This window comes from Sorex fumeus, unplaced genomic scaffold (assembly GCF_029834395.1).
Source record: "Sorex fumeus unplaced genomic scaffold, SorFum_2.1 ptg000072l, whole genome shotgun sequence".
Lineage (NCBI taxonomy): Eukaryota > Metazoa > Chordata > Mammalia > Eulipotyphla > Soricidae > Sorex > Sorex fumeus.
Window position 1 is genome coordinate 64,588,714 of NW_026606129.1, and position 18,002 is coordinate 64,606,715.

The following is an 18,002-nucleotide window of genomic DNA, read 5'->3' on the forward strand; positions in this document are numbered from 1 at the left end:
ATGACACTCAATTTCATCTCTAAAATGAGAATGATAGTACTACTAACCCAGGGGGGATTCTGTGAATATTTAATAAAGTAATGTTTATAAAAATCCTTCACAGTTCCTGAGCCATGAGAAACCTCAGTTCCCAGACATTACTTTTGTCAAGGTGAGCAGAAAAAGGGAGGGTATATTGGAAACCACTTTCACTAAGATCCAAGTCTGAATTTTGGAGTAGTCTGGGAATTCTGTCTTATTTTGCAGAGTTTCACTTGCAGGTTTCATCTTGTACAAAAGATCTCAGAAGAATCCCTGTGAATTTTAAGTTTTTGTTAGGCATATACTACCAATCCCACCATGGGGAAGGGGATTTATTTGAAGGGAATTCAACCTTCCTTCCTTCCTTCCTTCCTTCCTTCCTTCCTTCCTTCCTTCCTTCCTTCCTTCCTTCCTTCTCCTTCCTTCCTTCCTTCCTTCCTTCCTTCCTTCCTTCCTTCCTTCTCCTTCCTTCCTTCCTTCCTTCCTTCCTTCCTTCCTTCCTTGCATAATAATTGCTCCTGACCTGGCATTGTGGTCATGAGGATTACTTGCTTGGGTCACTCATTGTTCCTAATTTAGGTGAATTTGTTCCTGCGCTCTCCATTCACCCTGTGCTCTCTGTCAACTCCTGATAAAAAAAAAAAAAAAGGCGGTGTTTATCCTGCCCTTGTGCATATTCCAGTTCCTGATGCAGCCTGGCCACACGGCTGGCTTGCAATGAAGATTTGGAATGAACAGAACTTTGGGGGTGTTCAGAAATCACCAGGATTCACACATCTCCTAAGTAAGAAATATGTGTCATTTTCTCACCTGGACCTCCCTTCTTCCGACAGGGAACTGTCGTCTTGCAAAAAAACGCTAGCTAGTCTGCTTTCCCGCCGTCCACGGTCCCAAAGTTTGCCAGGAACCGGTGAACCCTCGGCGCTGGCTGATCTCTACCAATGCCTGCGGGTTCGGCCTCGCCCACCCTCCCGCCCTCCCCTCTGGAGCTCGCAGCTGGCCAATTGCAGCAGTCCCTGTTGCCTGGGCTGTCTCCCCTCTCCTCCGCAGCTCCCCGCACCCCAGCTCTTCCCTGCGCACCCCTGGGCGCATTCGGATCGCCCCGCCCGGCTCCCTCAGCCCCTTCCCGCGCCGGGCCCGACTCTCCCCAATCAGCGGGGGCTTCTGGCCCCGAGGACCCAGGACCCAGGTGTTCCTCGAACTTCATTTCAAAGGGACCGGGTGGGCTGAGAGGCGCGGACCAGGACGAGCTATGGACCCTGTGAGTCAGGTAGGACCACAGGCAGGCAGGGCTTTGGGGGTCGCGGGACCCCGGGACGCCAAGGGGCGCCCCGAGCCCCTTCCTCACGCTTTCTTTCTTTCTCTCTCTCTCTCTCCTCTCCTCTGCTTCTTGCGTCCAAAGCTGGCCTCGGCGGGCACCTTCCGGGCGCTGAAGGAGCCCCTCGCCTTCCTGCGGGCGCTGGAATTGGTGAGTGGACCGCGGCGTCCGCGGGGACGCGGGCCAGGGCGGGTGGCCCTCGGGCGAGGCGGGGTCGGGCATCCTCTGCGCCCGGCCACTCCGATCCGAGAGGACCCGCCTCTGGACTTCCAGCCTCCACGCTCTCCAGGTGCAGCTCCGTGCCGGCCCCGGTCCAGGGACCCGGTGCGGAGGCGGCGGGAGTGTGGACGTGCAGACCAGGTGTCCACTCACCTCGGCTCTGGCACACGCGCGCTCTGGAGACCCTGGAGAGGCGCGGAGGGGGCAGGTGGAGGTGCCACCGCGGCCTGGGGTCCAGCTGCTCCCCGGAGCGAGCGAGGGTTGAGCTGCCAGCGGGCGGCCCAGCTGGGAAAGTTGGTCAGAACCTGGACAGCTCCACGCTGATCGTTGGGTTGGGTGCGGCAAGTGCCGAGCTAAGGCGGGAGCGCCGGAGAGGTAGATACCAGGAGACCCGGGATGGCAGAGTAGAGCTTTGGTTCTCCTACTTCCACGTTACTTTCTTACTCTGACCTCTCCTGCATGAGTCTCCTGAGTTTCACGGTAGTCACCCCATCACCATCACACACATGCAGACACCACTTCCCAATTTCTGGCCTTCTTTGCATATTGCATTTGGGCCTCTAGAAAAGTCAGATTGTTCTTTTATTTCTGTTTTTTGTTTCTGTCTTTGTTTTTGTATTTTGGGGGGGATGTTTTGTATTTTTTTTTCTTTCCAAAACCACCCTGACAGTCCAATCCCATGGCAACTTGTCTCCTGACCAATGAGTGCGGTGCAGAAACAGTGTCTCCCTGGGCCACGGAGCAATGTGAGTGTTGTTGACTTGGATGATGGTTATTAAGCGTGAAGTCTGCAGTCACACATTCTCTCCTGCTAGGAGCTCTGAAAGGCCAGCGAACCTAGCTGAGCAGAAAGTTCAGCCCATCATGTAGCATTAATCACAGGCCTTACCCGAACTAGCAGTGAAATTATGTAAGCGTCTGTTCCGTCCTCCCAGATCTTAGCTCCAAGGGCTGGTCTCTTATTTGGCTACACTAAGTCTGGGGGCCATGTTTACATGGATGATGTATAGGACAACCACACTTGCCTTGTTTGTACACTTGCATAAAATGCATGAATGGCTCTATCGAAGTGAAATACATCAAGACAGCATTTACAAGACTTGAACTTGGGGTTCTGGGAGAGATGGTGTTCTAAAACTGTTGTCTTGATAGTCGAGTTAAATCAAGTAAAACCATTGGATAAAACAAAACCCAAGAAGCTTTCACTTGACTTCTTCAGAATATTGTACTTATTCACTTATTGAGCTATTCAATATTTCTCACGAAAGTGTACTTTCCCCCCATCGAAATAATCATTTCATTTTCAAAACATTATCTCTCAAAACAAAATTCAAACGCCTAACACCATTTCTGTTATAATCTCATCTGCCTCACATTGTTGCCCAGCTGAAATATTAGTTGTCATTCTCTTCAATCCCATTGCAGCAAGTCTCTACTCACCACAAAACCGTTGCCAGGCATATATTTCAAAGCTGGGTGGATTTTTTTTAAAAACACAGTTGTCTGGAAATTAAACGAAAATATTGTGATTGAGGATACCTGTGTACCTGCATTTTAAGCAAGCTCTCTGAATGATTATTATGCACATTTGAATTGGAAAACACCATCCCAATCTATACAAGTTCTTTCCAAAGCTTTTACCTTAGCTCCTATATTTCTAGCCATATTCCAAGCCTAGAAACATTATGTTTGTCTTTCAAGCTCAGATTAATATTATTTTCTCAGCAAATGCTTCTCTCATATTTGCCCCTCCCCCTTTCTTCTACTGCTAGTTCAAAGAGTCTCCCCTTTCTTTGCTTTCCATTACATTTATCAATTATCAGTGTGGATATCACATTTCATTATAGTTGGAATTTGGGGGGGGGGGGGCATGTGTGTGTGTGTGTGTGTGTGTGTGTGTGTGGTGTGTATGAGAGAGGGCAAGAGAGAAAGAGGGAGAAATAGGAGAAAAACTACTACATTAAAAATATTTACAGGGCCAGAGAGTTAATGTAGGGCCCAAGACTTGCGTTTTGCATGCAAATGGCTGCCATTTATTCTCTTACACTGCATTTTAAGTCCTCTGAGCACTTTCAGGGGTCACTTCCGAGCACAGAGCTAGGAATAGCCCCAGAACACGGAAAAGTATGTGACCCAACCTTTTACTCCTAGGCCTTTAAGGCTTTAAGAGGAGGAAATCTTGCCTATAAATCAATTATAGTCTCCCCTTTGTGGAACAGAACTTGATTAATGGGCAAAGCGATTATATAAAGTCAGCTGATCTACATTTTAAATGAGCTAAGGTAGAGGAATGAGAGCAGAGATACAAAAGTTTCATAGCGGAGAAAGTTTAACACAGTGGAAAAGAACTTGAACTTTCAATCCTATTAGTATTATTTATAGTGCATAGTGAACAGTATGTGATGAGCAAAAATTTTAAGAGCATAATTAACGAGGACTAAAAACATGTTTTTTTCTGAGTTGTGGTAGAGTAGCCTTAAAGTTGATATTCTTAAAGTATTTTAAACCATACAAATTTCCCCAAGACTTATTCTGACAAACACGTGTTTCTAAAGACATAGAGTAAACTTTATTTATTTTATTTGCAATGTAATTTGTAAAGAAAAAATAGTAAATATGAAAGCAGTTTAGCTATGATTTGTGCATAATAGGAAATATTACACTGTCCTTAAAAAAATAAGTAGTGGCAAGGATCAGGGACCTTGGACCCCTCTGTATTGCAGAGGCAAAATATCTGTATATATGTAAACCACTAGATTTAACACTGTGGTCATAAGCATGGGATTCAAAAGACAGCAATTAATCTAAAATATGTAACTGTCAAGATGTCAGTTTGTGGGGGTTGGGATCAAAGGGATCTGGAGTTCAGGAGTGGAGGGCTAGGTGGTGAGGTTAGAGGTGGAAGCATTGTATTCCTGAAAATCTAGTCTAAACTATGTAAATCACAGTTTTAATGTGATTTAACTTAAAAAGAACTAATAAAATCACTATGTGTTGTTATGAAGGTAAAGATCTGTGATTAGAGGGGAGAAATACAGTACAGTAGTTAGAGTGCTTGCCTTGCATACTGGCAATCCTGGTTCCAATCACAGGACTGTATCTGTCCCCAAGCAGCACTAGGAGTTATCCCTGAGCACAGAGCCGGGAGAAAGTCCTGAGTGCTGATGATGTGGAACAAAAAGCAAAAGGAAAAGAAATGCAAGTAATTAGGTTTAATAAAATTAAGTGAGAAAATGGGGTTTGTTCTTAGTATGAGATAAAATCAGTAAGTGAGGAAAAAACTTTCATTTTTTTAAATTCATTCATAGAAATGTATTTAGTTAGACTCAAAGAATATATAGAGCACAATACTCTTTTTTTGTACAATAAAGGAAAACATGGGTGGATGTACATATATAAAAATAGGTTAATTTTACTGACTTTTAGTAATTGACATTTTTCTGAAAGATATGATTGGGGTAGTGGGGAGAAAGTGGAGAGGATGAAGTACTAGTATGATAAGCATGAAGATCATAGGCATACCACTTGTCAAATTTGTGCATAGGACTTGACTAATTGTTAAGAAAACTCACATATAAAGTAATTCCCTCTTGATTTGCCACCTATCTAAAGTACTATTACTTTTAAAATCATTCAATTTTGGATTTATTACATTAGAGGTAAAATATACTCTCTCACACAGGGGATTGCCCTGCCACAGAGACGGGGGGATGGGGGGATGGGGGTGGGAGGGATATTATCCATGGTGGTGGAAAATGGGCACTGGTGGAGGGATGGGTATCTGATCATTGTATAATTGAAACCAAAGCACAAAAAATTGTAAATCTACAACTTTAAAAAAAATAAAATAAAATAAAGGGGGAAAAAAAATATACTCTCTCTGTGTTTTTTCCCCTAGAATATTTATAGATTCAATGGATTTAAAGTCTAAATTACATACAAAAGTTGAACCTTTAGAGACAAGCGATGGCCAGTTTTAAAGACTTTGAGGCAGATTCCCAAATCCTTAATATCTGTATAAATTAGGTCAGAGGACTTTTCACTGTCTCTCTGGTCAGAACAGAAATTCAGAACACAGAACTGACTCTCACTCCGGTGGTTCCTTTTATTTATCTCCTGATATAAAAGAAATCTAGGAAATCTGTTAAGAAACCACTTGGAAACAGTAAAATACAAGCAGATCATTGAATTTACTCCATTCCTTAGACTTACTTTTAAAAACTCACATGTTACTGATTCTACCTTCCACAAGAACATTCTTTTATTGGGGGGCAGAATGGCATGAAATTGGGGCACATATTGAGTTGTGCTAGGGGCCAAACCTAACAGCAGTGTAAACTGAACTCTACTTAGGGGCACTTTTTTCTATACCTGCTTTTTATTTCAGTCACACAGTTTTAATTACGATAAATTTATAGTATAAAGTTAAGAAATGTGATGCCGCCAATCTTCCTTTTTTTTCGGGATTGCTTTGACTCTTTAGAGTCCATGCACATTTTAATAATGTTTGTTCTATTATTTTGAAAATTGCTGTTAGAATTTGGATAGACGCTGTATTGACTCTTTATAATGTTTTGGATAAAATGGCTATTTAACAATATTGATTCTTTTGTTCATGTATGTGGAATAGTTTCGCATTGTCTTGTGTCATCTATTGCTTTTAACAATAACTTTCAATGAATAAGTTTTTCACCTTCTTTGTCGATTTATAGGTACTCAGTATTTTTTATTTTTAAATTTTGGGCCACACCCAGCAGTGCTCAGTGCTTACTCCAGCTCTGTGCTAAGGGCTAACTCTGAGGGACTGGGGCCGGGGGGTGGCATGTGTAATGCCAGGGATTGAAACCAGATGGACTGCATGTAAGTCATTTTCCCAACCCTCTGTATTCCCTCTTTGACTTCTACTCAATTAAATTTCATGCAATTGTGAATTAGATTGTTTTCTGAATTTTTTCCTCTTCTGGTTTGTTTTTGTATAATAATAATGCAACATTTTTAAATAGATTTTGTGGTCTATCACTTTATTGATTTATTGTTTCCAGTAGTGTTTTAATAAGTCTAAGATTTTCCAACTGTTTTATGCTGTCATCTGCCAAAAAAGTAATACTTCAATTTCTTTTCCAGATTCCTGTTATTTATTTTTGGGAGTAGACTTGGGGGGTTAATTCCTGATGCACTACTCAAGTGAATCCTTTTGGTGCTCGGGGTACCATATGTAGTGCTGGGAATTTGAATTTTTGTCACTGTTGTGGTTGCATGAAAGGCTTTAACCTCTGTACTATCTCTCTCACCCTCCACAAGATCAATCTATTGGCAGCTTCCGTGATTTGCCAGTAGAACTTTGCCTGTTTCCCTTTCTCTTTGTAGAAATTGTGTTAACACATTCTTTTTCTGTGGACTATCCTTTAGTGTCTGGATTTGTATTTAATGGAATGTGGGGAGCCCGACATGAACACATTGCTTTGAACAAAATTTTTACAGGTTAAGAGTATCTGAAGACCTTCAGTTCCTGCCTCCCAAACACGTGCACACAATATTGCTTGGATGGCACAGGTTCCAACAGTGCTGCAGTCCAGTTTCTGTCCTATAGAATTAACTGTTGTGTCAACTTGCCTGATCATCTCAATGTTATATGTTGGCATCCATCTGCTATGCCATTCTGCTATAGAGCAGGGATTTCATGTCTCTATTCTGCTTTTTTTCTATATCTCTCTTATTTGATACGGAAGCCACTTAATCCAGAGATACATGATGTCTGAGGTACAAGTCTGCTTGATTTAAATAAAGATGAGTATTTACATAACTGTTATTTATGAACTCATACTCTGAGCTATATTTCCAAATAAACATTGTAATTATTACTTAATATTAATAAAATATTAATAAAGATGTTATTGATAATAAAGCAAAGCATGTTATACTACACAGGTCCTTTACGATAAGAGGATAACAGCCAATATTTTATCAGTAATTATAGAATTAACATTAGCTGCCTTTGTCTTATAGGTTCATGGAGACACTGTATTTCATGATTTCCATGTACCATCTTATTAAATCTGTATGTTTCTCACATTCACACTTCACCATAAAACTTAAGAATGTTAACTAGCTTTTCAGGGACAAAATTGTAGGGAATAGCAAAGCTAACATTTGAGCAGCCACACTCCACATTGATTTCTCTTAAATGCTACACTCTTTTGCTCTCTTCAATGTGCCAGGTACCCTTCATACCTTTATCCTTAGATCTCAAAGCAATTTTAAAAGGCAGATGCTATCCTATTTTGCTATCTTATTTAGCTCACCCACTCAGACATGTGTCTAAAGCCTTTTATGGAAATGTCAAGGAGTACTTTTATTAAGAAACTAGCCCAATAGACATCAATTATTTTTATATTCAGTTTTATTATGTTGATTATTAACAAATAAAGGTAGAGTATATCCAATTGAAAATCAGTAGCTTTACATTTAGAATATGTAAAAAGGTCTTAATTAGTCAATAAGGTAAAGGTAAAGGTAAAGGCCCTCCCGTTGTTCATCGATTTGCTCGAGCGGGCCCAGTAACGTCTCCATTGGAGACTTTGTTGTTACTGTGTTTGGCATATCGAATACTCTCGGTAGCTTGCCGGGCTCTCCGAGAGGGGTGGAGGAATCGAACTCGGGTCGGCCATGTTGGCTGCGTGCAAGGCAAACGCCCTACCCGCTGTGCTATCGCTCCAGCCTGATTAGTCAATAATTTAATTTAATTTTCTATTTTTCTTAAAAATCTGTGTGGATGAATCCATTTTTTCCTAAGTATAAGCAAGACAGGAATTCTGACATGCACCTTATTAAATCTACTATTGAGGGTCTGATGTATTTTTAAGTCTCAATAATGTAGATTCAATATAACTTACCAGCCACTCAATTAGTGACAAAAATCATGTACAATTATGAATAAATATGCTCCATAAAAGATTAACAGTGAATGGATCTATAACTCAAATAGAAGGTGAGCATGATGTTGAGAATGGTGAGAAAGAAGAAGATGAAAAGGAATGTTTGGGTAATTCTGGTAATGATTAATGGAGAAAGTGAAAATCCATCAAAGGTAATTTAGGACATAATGGCTAAGATTTTATAGGTTAAAGTCCTAAAATCTGAAGTAGAAAATCTATTCATTTCTATCTATCCATCACTTTTGAGTCTTTGACCTCTATATCTTAGTGTTTGGGGGCTCTTATGCTGCCATGGTTATTTTTATCAGAACAGTAAAAACTTAATAGGGATTTCTCCTTAGAGTACTCACGTTCCAAAGAACACGAAGAGAGGCCAGTGTTGAACCTTAAAGGGAAAGGTCCATGGGAAGACTCGCAGACACTACTTGGTCCTTGGGATTTTGTTGTTGAGATATGGGAACAGAGATTTCCTGATCTTTCTCAAATAATCCAGAGACAATTGCTTTTATTCAAGTATGCCCATAGAATTCTTTAGAAGATCCTCAAAGGGTCAAGCACAGTTACTAAAATTATACACATATACTCTGGTGCTCTCGGCCGTTGGGAGTTTCCCAGACAGGAATGTAGGAAGAACTCTGGATTCATGCTCAGAGATACAAGGAGACATTGATCTCTGTTCTCTGGTACCCAACACATTTACCTCTTCCTAGACTCAGGTAAGACAAGTAGTCACATATTAGTAGAAAAAGCTAAAAGAATGTCTCTAAAGATATGTACACAGAAATATTTCTTTGAATCCTCATAATTGGTTTATCTTGATTGTGGAAGTAGACTCACTAGTCAGAGAAGGGTATATACCAACTTCTCAGCATGGGAGGAGAACTCATGGAACAGTTTCAGTGTGAGGACTGAATGATCCCAGGACTTGTGATGGATTCAAAACAATGAGTTGAACTAATTTAACATAGTATTGCCATTGTGCCTTATTTGGTGTTCTGCTTGATCTAATTGTGCATTTACTTTATGCTTTCCACTTAGTTTTATTATTTTACTTAGTTTGTAACTTTTAATATGCTTTTATATAAGTATACTCCTTCAATTTTGTGCTCAGTCTAAGGACTTGCTTTCACTGGACATTGTCTATTACCTTGATTTATTTTTCTGTATACTGCACATGATAGATTTGTTTTTATCTTTTAGATATTTTTCTTACAAAGACACTCCTCCAGTTACATTCATATTGTAGAAAAAGGCAAAATTCCATCTCTTTTTACAATTTATTGTTCCATTCTATTTGGTTTAAAGTGCCACAATGAACATAGGTGTGCATATTTTTTAATCATTATTTTTGTGTTCTTTGGACAGATTTATAGGAATGAGTTTGCTGCAACATTGGTTTTTCCAACACAGCTATGCTTGTGGTTTGCTCCTAGCTCTTCACTCAAAGATCACTCCTGGAGGAGTTCAGGTGACCATATGGGGTGCCAGGCATCAAACCTATGTCATTGCATGCAAGGAAATAGCCTTAAGCAGGGTTCTATTGCTTCATCCAAGTAGTTCTATTTCCTTAAATTGTAGTTTAGGCAACATGGTTACAATAGTGCTACATTTCATGATTTTGGTGAACAAAGTTACTTTACCACCCAAGTGCCCAAGACCCTCTACCACTGTAGAGGACCAGTTTAATTTATCCATTCTGTGATTCTAATCCAGTTTTTTTTTCATATGTATATTTTTTTATTAGTGAGACACCATGAGGTACAGTTGTAGACTTAGAAATTTTGTGCTTGGGTTTCAATTATACAATGATCAAATACCCATCCCTCTAATCAGTGCCCATTTCCTACCACCAAGGATTCCAGTATCCTTCCCACCCCCTTAAAGAAGGAATCGCTATTACTATCACTATCATCCCATTGGTCGTCAAATTACTTGAGTGGGTGCCAGTAGTGTTTCTATTCCTCTAAGACCTGAGATTTTTTTAAAAAATTTGTATTAGTGAAACACCATGAGGCACTGTTGTAGACTTACAAATTTTTGTGCTTGAGTTTCAATTATACAATGATCAAATACCCATCCCTCCACCAGTGCCCATTTTCCACCACCACGGGTCCCAGTATCCCTACCACCCTCCATCCCCCCATCCCACCCTGCCTCTCTGGCATGGTGTTCCCTTTTGTTCTCTCTCTCCTTTTGGGTGTTGTGGTTTGCAAAAGAGGCATTGAGTGGCAATCATGTTTGGTCTATAGTCTACTTTCAGCATGCGTCTCCCATCCCAGGAGGATCCTCCCAACACCCTTTATTTGGTGCTCCCTTCTCAATCTGAGCTCCCTTTTTCCCTAGCATGTGTGACTGGCATCCAAGCCATGGAGTAAACCTCCTGGTACTTATCTCGGCTATACTTGGGTGTTAGTCTCCTATTTTGCTACTTTATGTTCACCATATGAATGCAGTCTTTCTATGTCTATCCCTCTCTTTCTGACTCATTTCACTTAACATGATACTTTCCATGTAGTAGCACTTGTATATATATTTCATGACTTCATATTTTCTAACAGCTACAGAGTACTCCATTGTGTAAATGTACCAAAGTTTCTTTAATCAGTCATCTGTTGTTGGGCACTCAGGTTTTTCCAGATTCTGGCTATTGTAAAGAGTGCTGCAATGAACAAACAAGTGCAGATATCACTTCGACTATACATTTTTGCCTCTCTGGGATATATTCCCAGGAGTGGTATTGCTGGGTCAAATGGGAGATCAAATTCTAATTTTTTGAGAATCGTCCATACTGTTTTCCAAAAGGGCTGAATCAGTCATCATTCCCACCAGCAATGAAGGAGGATCCCTTTCTCTCCACATCCACGCCAGCAGGTTGCTTTTGTTCTTGTGGATGTGGGCCATTATCTGTGGTGTGAAATAATATCTCATTGTTGTTTTGATCTACATATCCCTGATGATTAATGATGTAGAGCATTTTCTCATGTGCCTTTTAGCCATTCGGATTTCTTTGAGAAAGTTTCTGTTCATTTCATTGCCCCATTTTTTGATGGGGTTGCAAGTTTTCTTCTGGTGGAGTTCAACCAGTACTTTGTATATCCTTGATATCAACCCCTTGTTGGAAGTGTATTCAGCAAATATCCTTATCCATTCTGTAGACTGTCTTTGTATTCTGGTCACTTTCTTTTGAGGTGCAGAAGCTTCTTAGTTTAAGATAGGTCCTATTTGTCTATCTCTGTTTTCACTTGCTTGGCCAGTAGTGTGACATCTTTGAAAATACCATTAGCTTCAATATCATGGAGGGTTTTGCCAACTTTGTCTTCAATGTACCTTATGGATTCCGGTCTGATGTTGAGGTCTTTAATCCATTTTGATCTTACTTTTGTACATGGCGTTAGGCAGAGATCTCAGCCCACTTTTTTGCATGTAGCCGTCCAGTTTTGCCAGCACAATTTGTTAAAGAGACTTTCCCTGCTCCATTTCAATTTTCTTGCCCCCTTATCAAAGATTAGATGATTATATGTTTGGGAGGAAATGTCAGTATATTCAACTCTGTTCCATTGGTCTGCAGCTCTGCCTTTGTTCCAGTACCATGCTGTTTTAATTATTACTGCCTTATAGTAGAGTTTGAATTTAGGGAGGTTGATTCTTCCCATTTTCATTTTCCCAAGAATTGCTTTAGCTATTCGTGGGGGCTTATTGTTCCATATAAATTTCAGGAGTGTTTGTTCCATTTCCTTGAATACTGTCATGGGTATCGTAATAGGGATCACATTGAATTTGTACTGTGCTTTGGGAAGTATTGCCATTTTGACAATGTTAATTCTCTTGATCCATGAACAGGGGATATTTTTCCATTTCCTGTTATCCTCTTTTATTTCCTGTAGCAGCGTTTTGCAGTTTTCTTTGTACAGGTCCTTTACTTCCTTAGTTAAGTTGATTCCTAGGTACTTGATTTTCTGGGGCACAATTGTGAACAGGATTGTTTTCTTCATGTGACTTTCTTCTCTTTCCCTATTTGTGTATAAGAAAGCCATGGACCTTTGTGTATTGATTTTATAGCCTGAAACTTTACCATACAAGTCTATTGTTTCTAGGAGTTTCTTGGTACAGGTTTTAGGGTTCTCTAAGTATATTATCATATCATCTGCAAATAGTGAGAGCTTGATTTCTTTCTTCCCTACCTGGATTCCCTTAATATCTTTTTCTTGCCTAATCGCTATTGCAAGTACTTCCAGTACTATATTGAACAGCAGTGGAGAGAGTGGGTATCCTTGTCTCATCCCTGATCTTAGGGGGGAGGCTCTCACTTTTTCCCCATGAGGATGATGCTTGCTGTAGGCTTGTGGTAGATGGCTTTAACTATATTGAGGAAAGTCCCCTCTATCCCTATTTTGGTGAGGGTTTTCATCATAAACGGGTGCTGGATCTTGTCAAATGCTTTCTCTGCATCTAGTGATATGATCATACGATTTTTATCTTTTCTTTTGTTGATATGGTGGATTATGTTCATTGATTTCCGAATGTTAAACCATCCTCGCATCCCCGGGATGAATTCCAATTGTTCATGGTGTATAAACTTTTTGATGAGTTATTTAATTCTATTTGCTAGTATTTTGTTGAAAATCTTCACATCTGTGTTCATCAGGGATATCGGCCTGTAGTGTTCTTTTCTTGTGTGTCTTTGTTTCCTTTTGGTATTAGATGTGGGCTTCATAGAAACTGTTTGGGAGAGTTTCTGTTTTTTCAATTTCCTGGAAAAGCTTGAGAAGAACTGGCAATAGGTCCTCTTTAAATGTTTGGAAAAAATCGCTAGTGAATCCATCTATACCTGGGCTTTTGTTTTTGGGAAGACTTTTGATTACAGTTTCAATTTCCTTGCTGTTTATAGGTCTATAGCACAGCAGGTAGGGCGTTCGCCTTACACGCCTTACACGCGGCCAACATGGCTGACCCGAGGTCGATTCCTCCGCCCCTCTCGGAGAGCCCGGCAAGCTACCGAGAGTATTCGATATGCCAGACACAGTAACAACAAAGTCTCCAATGGAGACGTTACTGGGCCCGCTCGAGACGATCAACGGGAGGGCCTTTTACTTTACAGGTACTCTATATCTTCCTGATTCAGCTTTGGGAGATTATAGGAATCCAGCAATTTATCCATTTCTTCTAGGTTCTCTTGTTTTGTTCAGCCCTGAGATTTTAGCAGCCTCTTCTTAATCATCTTTTCCCAATGAGTAGAAGCTCTTTCAGGGTCAAGGGAATGAGACCTATTGTCCTTACTGTATTTGCATATCGAATATGCCACGGGGAGCTTGCCAGACTCTGCCCGTGCGAGGGATACTCTCAGTAGCTTGCAGGGCTCTCCAAGAGGCATAAATGGGTTGGAAGTGTCTTATAATGTGTCAGAAAGCGGCCTGGACTGTGGTGGTGTTTGGTCAGTGAAGGTCAGCTGAAAAAGAAGGAATATGATTTATTAATAATGTTTTCATATTGTACATAGCTTTTGTTCCCAGGCAATATTGTTGGCTTTTTAAAGGAAAATGCCCATTGTAATTTCTGTTCATCGTGACTTGAATGGAAAGGATTGTGAGATGTGAAAGAACTGTCTTAGACTGATCTTCTAACTTGGCACTGGGAGGGACAATTAGTTATAGGCACTTTAGTTTGGGTGTAATAAATTCAAATTTGGTGGAAGATCAATTATTCTTTTCACCATACATCTTCCACTATGTTAGCATATGTAAGTTTTCAAGGAGAATATAGTATATCTTTGATTTTGCAGAGCACATTTACTGGACTTCTCTGAGAGGCATCATTGAATGGATTCAAACTCATTAAATAGCATATTTTATGACAAAATTTTACTAATTTTATATATCTTTTCTAACAAGATCTTTATTTACAGAATTCTGAAAGGATATGCATATCAAGCAAATTATAGATAGTTAAATACATTTTCTATATCTTAAAAGTTATCAAAAGTTCAAATTATGAAAGAGAAGTGAATTAATTATGTTGTGTGTGTTTGTTTGTAGGTGAGTTGCCATTCTTTGGACTTATTATTTTGAACGATTTGCATGCCAAGTTAAAAGACATACTCCCTGTGGCTTTAATAAGAGTTTACACTATCCATCTGGAATATGATGAAACTGCCTGTCTGTGCTTTTATGCCCTTGACTTATGCAGAGACTTAGTGCCTGACAGAAAATTGGTATTTCACCCTATCCCAGCCCCCACTCCCACAAATCCTTCAAAAGAAATGAGAAGGTAGCAGGGTTAGACTGAAAGAAAAATGATACCAGAAAATCACCATTTAGAAACATATCATCATTGTAAAGAATGGAGACTCTGGGAGGTTTTAAGGTGGAAAACAGAGTAGCTGAATGAGTCAGGGTTAGAACTGTGATTTAGATTTTGCTGACTTCAGAGCATACACCTTAAATTAAACCAGAGAGCTTGGGTTTGTCTATGGGAAAATCAGCCAACTGAGATCCTAGAAATTTTAATGATATCAAGTTATATTATGTTTCCATGTAAAACATGTATCACTGTCATCCCATTGATCTTCGATTTACTTGAGCGGGCACCAGTAACATCTCTAGTCCTCCCAGCCCTGAGATTTTAGCTTCCTCTTCTTGTCTTTTCCAAACGATTGGAGGCTCTTTCAGGGTCAGGGGAATGAGGCCTATTGTCCTTACTGTATTTGGCATATTGAATATGCAATAGGGTGCTTGCCAGGCTCTGCCCATGTAAGCAGAATACTCTCAGTAGCTTGTCGGGCTCTCTGAGAGGCATAAAGGGTGGGAAGAGTCTTATAATGTGTCTGGTAAGCGGCCTGGAGCATGGCGGTGGTTGGGCAGTGGGGGTCATCTGCCGGGGCTCGGTCCCTTGGGGCTCTCACCCACCCCACATTCTGGTGCAGAGTCCCACCAAAGATTCATAGAAAACAAAAGTCTATGAAAGATGCTTAACATTGTAGGACAATAGGAGATGAAAACTAGAACTACAATTTTAAAAATTGCTATACACCAATTAAAATGGCTAGAATCAAGACAGACAATAGCACGTGTAATATTAGCTAGGACTGGAAACAGCTAGACTAATTAACAGAAAGAACAGTGCAACTCTGAAAAAAAACAAAACAGTTAAAGAAAATTTGATGTTGTGGGGGTATGGTGCCGCCAGTAGGTCAATCTGTACCTGTGAGGCGAGTGCATCAGCAGCCTGATGGTGCCTTCAGACTTCCAGATACCCCCAAATTGCTGTTCTGCCTTTGGCAAGACCCCAAAAACTTGGGGCAAAGTTTAGCAAGAAAGTAAACGGCCAAAAGTTAGGTATGTAGGAGACACTCCCACAAATCACCTCCAGCTCAGCTATATAATTGGAGGCATGGCCTCTCTGGTTCCTGATCAAACTGCTTAACGGCCATGATCCCAGAGATTCAAAAACAAATCTCAAAACCCAATGACTTTTGGCAGAAATGCGTCCAGTCCCTGCAGTAGATTACTGGCTCTGGGCCACCCCAGGTGGGAATGGGTTTCGTGCCTTGGCCTGTTCCCCCTAGTGGCCCAGTGGCCGCCATCCTCCAGAGGCCACTGGACAGTCAGGTTTGGTCCACAGTGATAAGACATGTGGGGCCTCACGGGATGGGGTGGAGCCAGCCCTTTCCTCCCCGTCCCAATGAGAGCCCAAGTCGCCAAACACGAATGACCTCTCTGGCTCCTGATCAAGCTGCTTAATGGCCATGATCCCAGAGACCCAGAAACAAATTTCTAAACCCAGCGGCTTTTGGCAGAAATGAGTCTGGACCCCACAGTTGGTTACTGTCACCGGGCCATTCCAGGGGGGAAAGGGTGCTGTTCCTCCTCCTGCTCCCCCTACTCAGCTCGTTGGCTGCCATCCTCCAGAGGCTATTGGACAGTCAGATTTGCGCCCACAGTGATGAGACACGTGGGGCCTCACGGGATGGGGGTGGAGCTGGCCCTTTTCTCCCCATTCCAACGAGACCCCGAGTCGCCACCCACTAATGGCCTTTCTGGCTCCTGATCAAGCTGCTTAACAGCCATGATCCAAGAGACTCAGGAACAAATCTCAGAACCCAGCAAGTTTTGGCAGAAATCACTCTAATTTAATTGTTAAAATTTCGGAATTTCAAAATCGCACGGCCACTACTGCAACCACACGACATCATATGTTATTCATAACCAGCAATAGAAAACAAATTGTCTACTGTTGCCTTTTCAGCAAATCTGAGTGTTGGGGTAAAATCCCAAATAATAATGGTGGGTCTGGTGTCAAAATATTGAGTGTAATCAAAGTAGAGTCAGAGTAATGTGGAAATCATCTGCCCCACAGGTAGGGGGAGGGTTTGGGATGGGGGTATCCTGGGGTTTTTGGTGGTGGAGAATGGGCACTGGTGAAGGTACGGGTATTTCATTGTATGACAGAGACTTAAACTCGAAAGCTTTATAACTGCTTCACAGTGATTCAATAAGTAAAATTATAAAAAATGAAAAAAAAATGTAAGGTTCATGCCCAATTCAATCAGCTAATCAGTGACTGAATAAATAGCAGTACTCCTACATTAAAATAAAAAAAGAAAATTTGATGTTCCCCGCTGGTTGTGACCCTGAATAAAGCATGAGTCACTCTGATGCAAGATTTAAAAAATAAGAAAATTTGATGCTAGATACATATTTACATATGATTGATGATAACAATTCTAATAATTTACCCAAGAAAAAATTTTTAAAAAATTTTAAACAAACATGAACTCAAAACTAATGGCACTATTGTCATAGTGACAAAAAAAGAAGTGTCTAGAAAAAAACTAGAAATGTCTCTAAATTTTTGTGAATTCAAAAAATATTGTGAATCAACAAGCAAAATAGGGTTTATATGTACAAAACAATACTCGAGAAATTAAATGGAACAAAAAATAGCACTATACTAGGTGAAAGTCTGACTCACAAAACTATAATATGATTCCACTTACATAAAATTCTAGAAAAAAAAACTATAGTGACACAAAGCAGAAGCATTTGCCAAAAACTTGGGGAGGAGAGAAGAAAAATGATCATGAAGGGAATGAAAATAATTTGGAAGAAATGACCTTTTTTCAAATCATCTATGTAGTAATTCATGTAAGATATGATTTATGTCTAAAAACTGAAACAAATCTACTTATTTCCCTGTATCATCTTACAACTTCTTAAGCTGTAAGGTAAGAATCACATCCATAGCAAAAATTTGTAAAATAAATAAGATAAAGTAAAGGCATGAAAGTTTCTTTTTTAATCAGAGGAACCAATAAATATTGCCTGCCTCTGAATCTGGAAAAGCTATAAGCTTAGGTAACTGGGAAATATTTCCTATATGAGTCATGCGTTATCTGTTATACTAATTGCTCATCTTTAAGCTGCAATGTGAGAAAAAAATCTCTTCACATTTCATAATAATGTACTAGAGTGTTCTTTATATAAGAACATTGATGGTAAAAATCATCTCAGATT

At 40.3% G+C, this 18,002-nt stretch overlaps 1 protein-coding gene across 1 annotated transcript in view; it reads left to right on the plus strand.

Moving 5' to 3' along the window:
• Positions 1-1,183: 1,183 nt before the first annotated feature.
• Positions 1,184-18,002, plus strand: part of SYNPR (synaptoporin) — a 372,090-nt gene continuing 355,271 nt past the window's right edge. Inside the window, exons 1-2 of the mRNA XM_056129177.1 lie at positions 1,184-1,291; positions 1,424-1,489. Of these exons, the coding sequence (XP_055985152.1) occupies positions 1,274-1,291; positions 1,424-1,489 (84 nt within the window). The 5' untranslated portion in view covers positions 1,184-1,273. The remainder of the gene's footprint in view (positions 1,292-1,423; positions 1,490-18,002) is intronic.